The 13627-nt window shown below is 40.9% G+C and overlaps 1 protein-coding gene across 1 annotated transcript in view; it reads right to left on the bottom strand.

Moving 5' to 3' along the window:
• Positions 1–6: 6 nt before the first annotated feature.
• Positions 7–13627, bottom strand: part of sel1l (SEL1L adaptor subunit of SYVN1 ubiquitin ligase) — a 43727-nt gene continuing 30106 nt past the window's right edge. The window contains exons 11-21 of the mRNA XM_078406848.1: positions 13055–13111; positions 12571–12639; positions 12412–12489; positions 11914–11976; positions 11178–11265; positions 8833–8981; positions 7593–7758; positions 5597–5671; positions 4112–4284; positions 2926–3054; positions 7–1434 (exon numbers count right to left, since the gene is read on the bottom strand). Of these exons, the coding sequence (XP_078262974.1) occupies positions 1270–1434; positions 2926–3054; positions 4112–4284; positions 5597–5671; positions 7593–7758; positions 8833–8981; positions 11178–11265; positions 11914–11976; positions 12412–12489; positions 12571–12639; positions 13055–13111 (1212 nt within the window). The 3' untranslated portion in view covers positions 7–1269. The remainder of the gene's footprint in view (positions 1435–2925; positions 3055–4111; positions 4285–5596; positions 5672–7592; positions 7759–8832; positions 8982–11177; positions 11266–11913; positions 11977–12411; positions 12490–12570; positions 12640–13054; positions 13112–13627) is intronic.

Genomic DNA, 13627 nt, shown 5'->3' with positions numbered 1-13627 from the left:
CATATTTAAAAAGTTTGTACATCTTATTAACATCTTTAAACAATTTTACACAGCAGTTCCTTATTGCATTTACAATATAGTACATTTACAACACAGCTACCCACCCCAATTTTAAAGGGAACACATGCTTTGAAAGTTCAGCTCTATGCTCAAAAACAAAAGTGCAATCTTTATTGACCGTTTGCCCCAGTGACCAGTTCACTGATTTACAGCTAGACAGTGTTTAATGGGGCTTCTTGGAAGTTGGTTAATTGTAAAGTTGAATCTCTCCCCTCCCTCCCCCACTCTAGTGGTTCCCTGTTAACGCCAGAGTCAAATCATAATTCCATTCTTTGCTCCGCCATTTCTGTCATTCAAATCCATAATTAAACTAACATTTCGAAGGGTAATTAAGATATCATCCGAATCTACCACAGATGTGTTGTCACTTGCCAATCATAATTGTATCACTATTTCCATTAATGGCAAAAACCAAATTACTCTCACCGGTTTGGCTTTGCACGTTTTCAAAAATATCCCTAACAAGAAATTTAAAAAAATCATCATACTGCAACAAAATGGCTCACTCAAAATTTTTGTACTTTTAATCCCGCCTTGCAAAATAAATCTGCAAAAGACAAAACAGAACAAATACCCTGAGAACTCTTTCCAGCAGGGGACCAAAATAGAATCACTCAAATCAGGGGACAATGCCAAATCTGAAACATTAATTAGAAATTTGTTTCCAGGTTTGCAATAAATTTAATCCCAAATTAAATTGTGCATTTCTTTAACTGCGCAAGGTTTCTGAAGAGGGATAAAAATAAAAATTACCATTTGACAAAAGCAGTAAAGCCGCACAAGGAGACTGCTGTTGAAAGCTAGGCAAGTAGTCAAAAATAATTCAGATGATCTGAAGTGCAGGAAAACATCAGACTGACTGAGATGTTCATCAGGTGGTTCAACATTTGGGTAATGGCACTAAGTAACTTTTGCAGGATTTACTTTACACGTCTTCATGGAAAACAAATTGGATCCAACTCAAAACTGGCAAATTTAATACTAATCAATGGAAAATAAAAGTAAAATGAACAATGTATTAATGTTGAAGAACAAGCTCTGTGGCACTTGTAAAACTAATCTCCAGACACCGACCTGAATAGCTAAAATCTCAGTAAGCCCCAAAACAGGCCGTTTTATTAGGAAAATGTGCACTTCATAAAAGTTAAAAATCCAGTTTTTCTTGCACGGTGTTGGTGGTGGGGGAGGCAAGGAAAGATGATGTCTTTGCTACTGTTGAGGTTGATGTTCTGGTGGCCGTAGGCGAGGCTGCTGTTGCCTCTGCCTGTATGCAATCACAGTTCCTAGTAGCAGAGCAAGTATGGTCATGAGGTAAAGATCCCATTCGGGGCCCAGTAAGGCATCCAGGTCAATCTGTATCCACATCTCTCGTAACTGCAAATGGAAATCGAGATTTCACATAAAACACAAAACATTTTTGAAATTCAACTAAGATTGATTTTGCAAGGCAGCATGGTGGCGTAGCAGTAGAGCTACTGCCTTAGTGCCAGAGACCCAGGTTCAATACCAACTATGGGTGCTGTCTGAATAGAGTTTGTATGTTCTCCGTGTGACCTGCCTGGGTTTTCTGAGATATTCGGTTTCCTCCCACACTCCAAAGATGTACAGGTTTGTAGGTTAATTGACTTGGTGTAAATGGTGTCAAATAAAATTGTCCCTCGTGTGTGCAGGGTAGTGTTATTTCACGTGGATCGCTGCTCGGTGCAGACTCGGTGAGCTGAAGGGCCTGTTTCCGCACTATATCTCTAAACTAAACAACGGTCATTAACTTTAAGTCCAACAGGAGCACTGACCACTTCTCCTATAAGCATTTGTATGTTTATAACTTGCTCCAACCTAGTTTGGCAACCAAAATAAATTCCTACAAAACATCCAACAATCTGGATGGGATAATCTCAATTGTGTTTTAGAATCAGCAAACTGTACAACTTCAGTAGTTACATTAAGTAGATCCCATTTGAACACGATTAAAAACAAATGGGCAAAAGCCATCTTGTTGCTGAACCGTGGAGCTATGGGAGATGTCCATGAGGCAAATTACAGCACATAGAATATATTATAAATGAAACTTTATTCTGGACAGATAGAACAATTTTATTTAGGTTGCAGTGGCACAGCAAGTAGAACAGCTGCCTCACAATGCCAGAACCATCCACCCAATATTAAAATCACTTTGAGAAGCCCTGCTCTGTAGATCTAACTGGAAGGAGATATTATTTGATTAAAAGACACTAGTCTTTTACCCCAAAACCTATACCTAGACTGGACACCCCTGGCATTCCTTCTCTCCATCCCTCCCCCACCCAAATTACACCAGCTTCTTGTTTTCACCCAACAAACAGCTAACAGCCTGATACCATTATCACTGTTACGTTTTTTTGCATATCTTTCATTCATTATTCTATATCTCTCTCTCTACATCATCGTCTACATCTCTCGTTTCCCTTTCCCCTGACTAGTTTGAAGGGTCTCGATCCCAAAAAATCACCCATTCCTTCTCTCCAGAGATGCTGCTTGCCCCGCTGAGTTACTCCAGCTTTTTGTGTCCATCTTCGGTTGAAACTAGCATCTGCAGTTCCATCCTTCACCGGACATCTACAAAACTGGGTTCTGAGAAATAATTGCCCCGCAGCACTGGAAACGGCTTTAACGTTTGTTCATGGTGAGGTGTATGGTGCAATTCGCATGGCTGGTGCCTGACATGGAACACAAATGAACCAAATTTCACCCATGGGGCATTACACCTCCATATTTGCACAGTTATTTCCAATTTCAACGTTGGAATTATGATAAGGATGAATTTCCGCACACTGATATAATGGGGAGGGGGATATAGAGTTTTGTTCATATCCTTTGTTTACTTACTTTGGTTTCACTCAGGTAGTCCATTGAGTAGATCATTCCCAGTTTACAGAGGGCGAGGAAGACAGGAACTTGAGCATCAGGACTCGTCTCTGCAGCCATGTCATAAAACCGCTTCGCAAGATAGATATCCTTAAAGAAAAAAAATGTTATAGATGTTATAAAACGTATAATGAACTGGCTCTGATAAAAGGAAATGAATCCTTCACTTCAACTACCAGTACATGTCACAGACATGCAACAGTCCCTTTAGAATAATTCCTCAGTATAATTGAAATAGTAACTACGATCTATTCAGAAACCTAACCAGATCTGGAAAGGTTACAGTTTCCAGATGTGCAAGCTCAAGATTCCAAAAAGACAAGGAATAATTTAAACAACCATATCAAAACCAAGTGCTAGAATTCTGCAAGGCAATATCGGTGGGTGGCAGAAACAGACAGATGACATTTTGGGTCTGGAACCTTCTTCAGATTGACAATCTGTGACATCGCCTGTCCATTTCCTCCACAAACAATGGCTGTCATTCATGTCAAAGTATCATTCATTCAATCAATGGTTGATCTGCCAAGTTCCTCGAGTGCTTGATCCCATCGTCTGTAGTTCCTTGTCTCTTTCAGTAACCATGCTTTGATACCATATTTTATACCATAATTCATATTTTATAAATATATACATATATTTTATATGTCAAAACAGGAGTCAATATCTCGCAGCCAAACTGCTCAAAGCAAACACCCTCTTAATATCTAATCTAAGAAGGTACCACATATTCAACCAGTGAACCTCTGTACCACCTCCAAATGTAACATTTAACTGGGATGAAATATGCACTTAGCATACTATGAATCTGTCATTTAAAGCCTAATCATTAAAATAACATTAAAATGGTGGAGAATACCAAAATATCCATATACTAAATGAAAAGCATCATTATCCTTCCCCACAATGTAACTAATGGATTGACCGAAAAAAAACGACCAAAATATTGGTTAATAAATTTGAAATTGTGCTCCAAAGGAATAAAACAAGATGAAGATTTGACTGCTTTGTATTCCAGGCTCAGTACAGTATTTACGGTAGGACACAAAATAATGCCAGATAAAAACTTATTAAAATAACACTCAAAATAAAGTCAGAAGCAGCTGGGAAGGCATAGACCATCAAAGCGTTATTTTTAAAATCATACCTGTTTAATTCCCAAACCCTTTTCGTGCATGTAGCCCAAGTTAAACATTGCTTGTGCACTGTGCTGCTGTTCAGAGGCAAGTCTATAATGAATTACGGCAGTTTCATAGTCAATGTCTGTGCCATAGCCATAGAAGTGATAATCTCCAAGCTTGATTCTTGCAACTGTGTAACCTAAAACAAAAACAAAGTTTAAGTACCTGCTGAACTTAATGTTCACCGCACAAAGCTATTCAACTGCTCGCGTGGCACAGTGGTCCAACTGTAGAGTTATTGCTTTACAGCGCCAGACAGGTTCGATCCTAACGATGGGAGTTGTCCGCACTGAATTTGTATGTTCTCCCTGTGACTGCATGGGGTTTCTCCAGGTGCTTTGGTTAATTGGCTTCTGTAAATTGTCCCTAGTGTGTAGGATATTACTAGTGTACGGGGTGATTGCTGGTCAGCTCAGACTCTGTGGACCGAAAGGCCTATTCTCTGTGTTGAAAATTTAAAGTATAAAGTAGCTTAATGCTTGACATACAAGTAAAGTAAATGTTATGGCACTCACATGAAACATAGACATAGAACATAGAAAATAGGTGCAGGAGTAGGCCATTCGGCCCTTCGAGCCTGCACCGCCATTCAATATGATCATGGCTGATCATCCAGCTCAGTAGCCTGTACCTGCCTTCTCTCCATACCCTCTGATCCCTTTAGCAAAAAGGGCCACATCTAACTCCCTCTTAAATATAGCCAATGAACTGGCCTCAACTACCTTCTGTGGCAGAGAATTCCACAGATTCACCACTCTCTGTGTGAAGAAATGTTTTCTCATCTCGGTCCTAAAAGACTTCCCCCTTATCCTTAAGCTGTGAGGTGCTGGTATGCTGAAAGCTCGACTTTTAAATAGCTTTATTGCAATTTTCTATTGAACTAACTCACTGAAATGCAATGCTCTTGCTTTACAAAGTCCAAACTTTGCTTCTCTTAATGTTTGAAGGAAATAGTGGTCAGAATGAGTGAATCGGCCCATCTACAGTGATCACATTTTTAAATGCGTGTAAGGAGGAACTGCAGATGCTGATTTAAACCGAAGATAGACACAAAAAGCTGAAGTAACTCAGAGGGACAGGCAGCATCTCCGGAGAGAAGGAATGGGTGACGTTTCGGGTCGAGACCCTTCTTCAGTCATTCCTTTCCTTCTCTCCAGAGATGCTGCCTGCCCCGCTTAGTTACTCCAGGTTTTTGTGCCAATCTTAAATTTTTAAATACGTTGGTTCAATTTCTTTAGTTACAAATGAGTGCCATTTAGTTCAAACTATTGTTGAATATTTTTCTATCAGAAGTGAAAATTTGACATTGGGAAAAAATTACACTTGGGAGCATAGCTCAGCAAAGCTAAATTGAAACAGCCAAAGTCAAATTGGATTTTTCATGTGGAATTTATGACTTGTACAGTTTTTGGCTTGGTCGGCATCCCTGTGCATCCTCAAAGCTCACTCACCTTGTGCTGCTGCTCTATTCCAGTGGAGTAGTGCTCGTGGATAAGTCTCATTATCACCAAAAATTTTAGCTTCCTCTACAAAGAGAATAGGAATTTAGTCTTTCAAGCATGTGAGCGAGGTCAAGAAAAAAAAGAGGAAGAGCCGAGCGTTTGCGCGAGGCGTACAACTGGGGTCAAAAAATTGGAAAATTTACACTCAAAATGACCAGTTTCAAGCCACGTTTAGTACATTTCAAAGTAAACACAGACATCTCAAAATAATGTGAATATGTCACTTTACACTAATGACATTTTGAAGTAAATTCGCACATTAATTGATAATCAGCCCAAAAAGATGGTAATTGGCTTTTCTGCTGTGTTTTATATTTTAACCCTGTCTTAATTTAGTTATATAATCTTGCACTTAAATTTAATATTTACTCATTACAGTTCCACCACTGATTTTCTGGCACTCTTGGTTCCACAGCTTTGCTGGTTTATCCAGCAGGCCAAGGAAGTCGGCTAAGGGGATAGATTTGCTGGCTCCAGCTGGGCTGGAGTTCCAGAGCCCTGGCCGCAGGTTGCAAATTCAACCCACCGATCGGCCGTGGATGTCCCGATGAGGTTGAGATTGGTTGCGGAACCCTAGTGTTCATCACAAGTCAACCAATTGTTTTTTTTTCTTTCTTTCAATCCGATTTCTCCATTTATTTGGCAGTGAAAAACGCGGAAATCTTGCAAAAAGCACAGAAAATGTATTAAAAAAAACGCAGAAATCCGCGGAAACTTCACATGCCTGGTCTTTGCACTTCAAGTCCTTATTCAAAAAGTACAATTACTCAACTAAAAAAAATGGTGATTCATTACCAACATGGTGTACTTGTTTAGCTTAAAGCTTCTAAGTTCACTAGTGTTAAACCACCTAACAGATACTGAAATAATATTTAGGAAGGAACTGCAGATGCTGGTTTAAACCGAAGATAGACACTAAAAGGTGAAGTAACTCAGCGGGGCAGGCAGCATCTCTGGAGAGGAATGGGTGATGTTTTGGGTCGAGACCCTTCTTCAGACTGAAATAATGTTAGAGGATCATTACTTAATATATTTCAATGCTTTGCATGAAAATTGTTTATAAATCTCAATTCTGTTGTTCAAAATTAAAAAATTCCAAACCTTAGAGTTTCTTAAAATTGGGATTTGAACTAGTTTAGTCATTTGTGACAACTTTATTAAGTGCTTGCTGGATTTGGGAGTTAGCACCAGCACCAGGCATTTCATAGCACAGCAACAGAAGCCCCTTGAATTAAATATAATTTACTGGCTCTACCTTGCACTAAACACTATTCCCTTGTGTATATCTACACTGTAAATGACTCGATTGTAATTATTGTAATTATTGTCTTGCCGCTGACTGCTTAGCATGCAACATAAGCTTTTCACTGTACCTCAGCACAGGTGCCAATAAACTAAACTGAAGACAGGAATAAATAATTAATTTGCGTACGTGGGTTTAGCAGATAGGAATGAGGGTCGGTATGGAATGTGATGGGCTGAAGGGACAGTTTCCAGATGCTCGAATATTAAAATCACTTTAAATTTGTACAGGCCACTTGTCGTGCAGCATATTTTCCCAGGGAGTTAAACAAAGGAAGCCTACAAGAAGTGCTAGAGAAATATGAAATACTAGACCAAGTGAATCCGTCGGGCCCCAACCTCTCCTGCATTGGTGCAGCGCCCCGTCCTCCCCCACGCCCCTTTCTCCTCAACCCCCCCTCCCCTCTCCCCCTTCCCCCCTCCCCTCCTTTTAAACTTTAAAATGTGAATAACTTAAAAAATATAAGACCGATTTCAATGAAACTACTTTAAATTATCACTAAAGTGACAATGGCGAGTAAGGTGGGCCTAAAATTGTCGCGCAGTCGTGTACCGTTTTGGCTGAAGTTCAGTCACAAACAAGATAACAAACGAGAGTTTAGTATATAGATGACGGAGGCAACAGAGATGTCTTTGTTCTCACTTTGATCCAGAATGAAGGCGGCATTGCTCTGGGCCACCTCGTACCCTTGCTCAGCCAATAACAAGTACTGCACCAATGCAGAATCAGTGTCGCCATCCTTATAGCTGCTGTATGCAGACATCAGCCGTTCCGACCAGCGACCTCGTTCACAGACGTTTTTGAACAACTGCAAAAGAAGAAGTGTAAGAAAATAACTGCAGATGCTGGTACAAATCGAAGATATTTATTTCACAAAATGCTGGAGTAACTCAGCGGGTCAGGCAGCATCTCAGGAGAGAAGGAATGGGTGACGTTTCGGGTCGAGACCCTTCTTCAATCTGAAGATAGGGTCTCGACCCGAAACGTCACCCATTCCTTCTCCCCTGAGATGCTGCCTGACCTGCTGAGTTACTCCAGCATTTTGCAAAAGATGAAGTGATTCAAATCAGAAAAAAAGTTTTAAAAAGACACAGGAAAAATAGAATTGAGATACAATGGTCTTCTATAAAATGGCCAACTGAACTTGAATTCTCAAAGTTCTTGTGACTCAACCACCACTTATCTAGACTGGATACAGAGGGCCAATCTAGTGCAACCTCCCAATCCAGAAGGTGCAGTGAGGCCTGGTTGGTTTTACTGAAGTTACTCCCCAGAAAACCGATGGGCTTTGATGGACGCCAGTCACATCATAGCTTCTATAGAAATTCACACGCATACTTCAGTTTAAATGATTTAGGACTGCAAAATAAATTTAAGTAAAAAAAAAAACCTATTCTGAAGTGATTTAAAAACAAAGCAATTTCCCCCCCTAAGTGCTAATACATTACCCTGCTCATCTTTGACTGGATGCAGAATAGTACAAGGCCAGGACTGGCTTACATGGGAGCATCTGAATGCAAGAGATTTCCTTCTGAACCACTGGCCATGGTCAGCACTCTATGGCCCATTATTGTTTGGGTTACATGATGCAGAATCAGTAAGTAATTTGTATCCACTTGCATGCAGAGGCATTTCAAGAATCAATTAAGATTTGGAAAACCACAGACGTCAGAAACTATAAAAAACAAAATGCTGTAAATTTTGAGCAGGTGAAGCAGCAGCTGGAGATAGACAATATTTCAGTTTGATGAACTTTTCAGAGCCTTAAAATGTTTAATATTAAAGGTGCTATATATTCCAAATGTTAAAACTTCCTCCAGTCATTAACTTGAAACATTAACTGCTTTCCCATCAGCAAGAATATTACCGTACATATTCTTACCTCAACAGCTGTGTGACAAGATCGAATCACACCACTGCCTACTGCATGCATCTGAGCCAAGTTATAAAAAGCCAGTATGTGTCCTGCTTGTGAAGCGAGGTTAAAATACTTCAGGGCTTGTTTGTAATCTCTCTTCACACCTACGCCATCTACAAAACAAACATTGTTTTATTGGACGTGAAAGAAAACACACAAAAGCCAGCCTTAAATAAAACTGGGGTCAAATATACCTCAGTGGCAAAAAGATTCAATCAACAATCCTTTTTACTTGCCCCGGAAAAGCACCCAATATAACCAAGGGCCACTCATACCCCAGTAATCCTCTCTTCCGATTCAAAAGCTTGAAAGCATGTACCAGCAGATTCAAATACAGCACGTTTCCTACTGTTAGACTTCATACATTAAGGATGTATTCATGATCCTGCAAACAACCTGTTTGTAGATCTTTTATGCTTATCTGCGGTTTCTATGGAGTTGCAACACTATTCTGCATGACTTATTTGCATTCATGTATGAATGTTCTACCTGGATATCATGTGAACAGTTTTCGCTGTACCGCAGTATATGTAACAATAAAAAAACAATACTTTCTGCCCAAATGTCTTGAGATGAATGCACGATTACCTATAAACTTACTATCAGCCACACTGTTTTCTACCGAGTGATAAATGTTATCCCAGCACACTGTGAAATTATTTTGAGCACAAGAAAAATGGATTGAAAGTTATTGATTTACTGGTGAGGTAATAAACTGGCCATTTGTTTATTAAACCTACCCAAAGAACTTTAACTCTGATCTTAAGATCAGAAGACAATATGCCTTAATGCACAGCTTATTTCAGACTTGGAATAAAATCAACTGCTCAAAGGTATCACAAAATGCTGGAGTAACTCAGCAGGTCAGGCAGCATCTCTGGAGAATAGGAATGGGTGACGTTTCAGGTCGAGACCCTTCTTCAGACTGATGTCAGGGGGGTGGGACAAAGAAAGGATATGGTGGAGACAGGAAGACAGTGGGAGAACTGGGAAGGGGGAAGGGAAGAGAGGGACAGAGGAGCTATCTAAAGTTAGAGAAGTCAATGTTCATACCGCTGGGCTGTAAGCTGCCCAAGCGAAATGTGAGGTGCTGTTCCTCCAATTTGCGGTGGGCCTCACTATGACACTGGAGGAGGCCCATGACGGAAAGGTCAGACTGGGAGTGGGAGGGGGAGTTGAAGTGCTCAGCCACCGGGAGATCAGGTTGGTTAAAGCGGACTGAGCGAAGGTGTTGAGCGAAACGGTTGCTGGGCCTGCGTTTGGTCTCGCCGATGTAGAGAAGTTGACATCTGGAACAGCGGATACAATAAACGCCGATGTAGAGAAGTTGACATCTGGAACAGCGGATACTTGCCATCCTGATCTCCCGGTGTGTAGCACTTCAACTCCCCCTCCTACTCCCAGTCTGACCTTTCTGTCATGGGCCTCCTCCAGTGTCATAGTGAGGCCCACCGCAAATTGAAGGAACAATTTCACTTGGGCAGCTTACAGCCTGGTATGAACATTGACTTCTCTAACTTTAGATAGCTCCTCTGTCCCTCTCTTCCCCTCCCCCTTCCCAGTTCTCCCACTGTCTTCCTGTCTCCACCCATATCCTTTCTTTGTCCCGCCCCCCGACATCAGTCTGAAGGGTCTCGCACGGTAGCGCAGCGGTAGAGTTGCTGCTTTACAGCGAATGCAGCGCCGGAGACTCAGGTTCGATCCTGACTACGGGTGCTGCACTGTAAGGAGTTTGTACGTTCTCCCCGTGACCTGCGTGGGTTTTCTCCGAGATCTTCGGTTTCCTCCCACACTCCAAAGACGTACAGGTATGTAGGTTAATTGGCTGGGTAAATGTAAAAATTGTCCCTAGTGGGTGTAGGATAGTGTTAATGTACGGGGATCGCTGGGCGGCACGGACTTGGTGGGCCGAAAAGGCCTGTTTCCGGCTGTATATATATAATATGATATGAAACGTCACCCATTCCTTCTCTCCAGAAATGCTGCCTGACCCGCTGAGTTATTCCAGCATTTTGTGATACCTTCGATTTGCACCAGCATCTGCAGTTATTTTCCTACATAAATCAACTGCTCAAAGTTAGTCATTTGACTTGCAAATATTTTAAACAGTCATTTGACTTCAGTAAAATGGAAAAAACAAGATTACAGCAAAAGCTCAAAACACTAAGTTTTCAAACAATATTTTGATCAATAGTTTAATGTTTGTCAAGTTCAAAAGTACTCAACTTGTTGCTAAATAACAGTTAACAATGAGATTTGTATATTTTTTCAAAACAGGTCTAGAAATAGTAAATAAATGCACTGCCTACTGTAATACATGGAGCCCAACTGAAGCTGTCCATCCACCCAGCCCTGTTCAGCAGCTTTCTGGAAGTACTTCAGCGCCAACTCATGATTCTGTTCAAAGAGAAAAATAAACTTGAGATTCAGTTCAAATCAGACATGATTTCAGTGATACGAAAAAACAGAAGCCATCTGGTTCAGTAATCACCCAGAACAAGATGCCGTAATGTTTTTACCTCCGGTAATTTAAAGAATAGTAATGTACAGACACTTCTGCTCCCAAATCTGACGATCTGAGTATTTAATTTGTTGGTAAGGTGACGGCAACACTGTGTACCTGACGTGAATGGAAAGTCATTTAGAGGTAATGAAGGCTGAAGGAATGAAGGTCAGGCTTCATTCAAGGTTTCAGACAAGGTTGCAGAGTTGCAGGCTACTTGGAAAGTGAGGGGCAGGGACTAAGGTTGAGGCAAACAGGAAAGGATATGGATTTAAACACAAAAGCATTACAAGTGAAAACTGCTTGGCCTAGAAAAGATGAATTGTTTTGAACAAAGTTACTACGTGGATGGTAGATGTCAACACTTGCCAGAAGAGCAAGTAGATTTACCAGAAGCCACAAAACCATGGATCAGTGTATCAGGGGAAGCTAAAGTTTGAGAGGTAACCTAATAGAAATGAAAATTGGCTGTGTGATTGACCAAGACAATTATTCACTCCAATCACAGTTGCAACAAAAATCATAAAAACACTGATACATACCACTTGGACCCCTTTTCCGTACAAGTAAGCCATTCCTAGGCCACTTTGTCCAACAGGATTACCCTGAAAATTGATGAACGGTTTTTGTTTAAAAATGGTCTTCCAGAGTGTTCCAGTAAATAACCAGAAACAAAGGCCTCAAAATTTCATAAAACAAATCAAATACCCTGGACCAGAAGTTTAAACTTGTGAACTTGCAACGGATTCCTATTAAATCTTACCCCACTCACCTGAAATCTATGTCCTCTAGTTTTTGATTCCCCTATTCTGGGCAAAGACTGTGCATCTACCTATTCCCTTCATGATCTGATACACCTCTAAGATCACCCCCAAATCCTCCTGCGTGCCAAGGAAGAAAGTCATAGCCTGCCCAACTTCTCCCTACAGCTCAGGCCCTCAAATCCAGGCAGTCGTCTAGTAAACACTACAGGTAAGCATTTTGCTTTGAAAGCAATCACACAGCACCAAAATTGTTTGAAAGCTGTTACAGCTACCTACCATGTCTGCCGACTTCTTGAAGTAATGAAAAGCAGTGTCATTGTTCTGGGGTACAGCACTACTACCCTCTGAATACATCTATGGAAAATAGAAATTCAACTTGAAAATTTGCAATTGTATTCAGTTTGGTTTGTACAAAGAATTTCATTTTGTACTTACTTTCCCAAGAAAAGCCATTGCGTGAGCATTTCCAGTGGCAGCTGCCTGATTGAAATAGTCAAAGGCTCTCTACAAAAATGGAAGACAAATCAATTATTCACTTTCAAAACTGCATGGAGTTTCTATTCAACTTGAAGTGCAGAAGAATATTCCTGCTACACAAAGTAAACAATAAAGCCCTAGGAACGTTAACTCGATATCAAGTGTCAAAGAACATCATGCAAACGTGTGACCCAAGAGCAAAGTACAACTTCACCCACGGACATTAGTTTAAAGCAGTTTAAGACCCAGCTATCAGCCCGAAGAACACCATTAAATGATCCATACGCTACTTTAAATAGACATAAAAGAAAAGAAAACAACTGTGGCAGGAGCTAAATATCTTTAAAATATCCACTGCTGAGAAGATATGAAATGCAGAAGAAACCACCATTTCCTGGATCACAAGACATAAACTGAACATCAAATATTCTCAAATAGTTACCTGATTATTATGTTCCACACCTCGTCCTCCATGTAGGTGTAATTGACCAAGTCCAACCTTAGAGACAAGATTTTTATTTTAAATTCGCAGACGTCTTTGATCTCTTGAACTCAAGATTATTTTGCTTGTAATTGCTGCACATGCACTTTCCTGCAAATGCGCACGCATGCTACATGACTTAATCACAATATTCTCTTAATCATGTATCTATTTGCACACTGGATTGCTCGATTGTAATCATGCCAAAATGGCGGCGCTGCCCTACCAGCTGCGGCTTACCTGCGGTCCGTTTGTCTCTTGTGTTTTTTGTCTTAATTGTAGTGTTTAGATGTGATGTGGTGTTTTTTGTGGTTGGGTACTATGTGTGGGGGGGGGGGGGGGGCTGTAAACATTGTCTCTTCCGAACGGAGAGGCGACCTTTATTTTCTGGGTGGTGTCTCCGTTTCCGCTGCGGCCTAGCATCGGCCAAACACCAGGAGCTGGCGGCCTCCACCTGGGACCGCCTGGGGCTCTGGTTCGCAGAGCACGCGGACCGGACTTACCATCTGCGGAGCTGGCTGCCTTCGGAGGCTG

Source organism: Rhinoraja longicauda, chromosome 10 (genome assembly GCF_053455715.1).
Source record: "Rhinoraja longicauda isolate Sanriku21f chromosome 10, sRhiLon1.1, whole genome shotgun sequence".
NCBI classification, from domain to species: Eukaryota; Metazoa; Chordata; class Chondrichthyes; order Rajiformes; family Arhynchobatidae; genus Rhinoraja; species Rhinoraja longicauda.
This window is presented reverse-complemented; position numbering and strand designations above follow the sequence as displayed.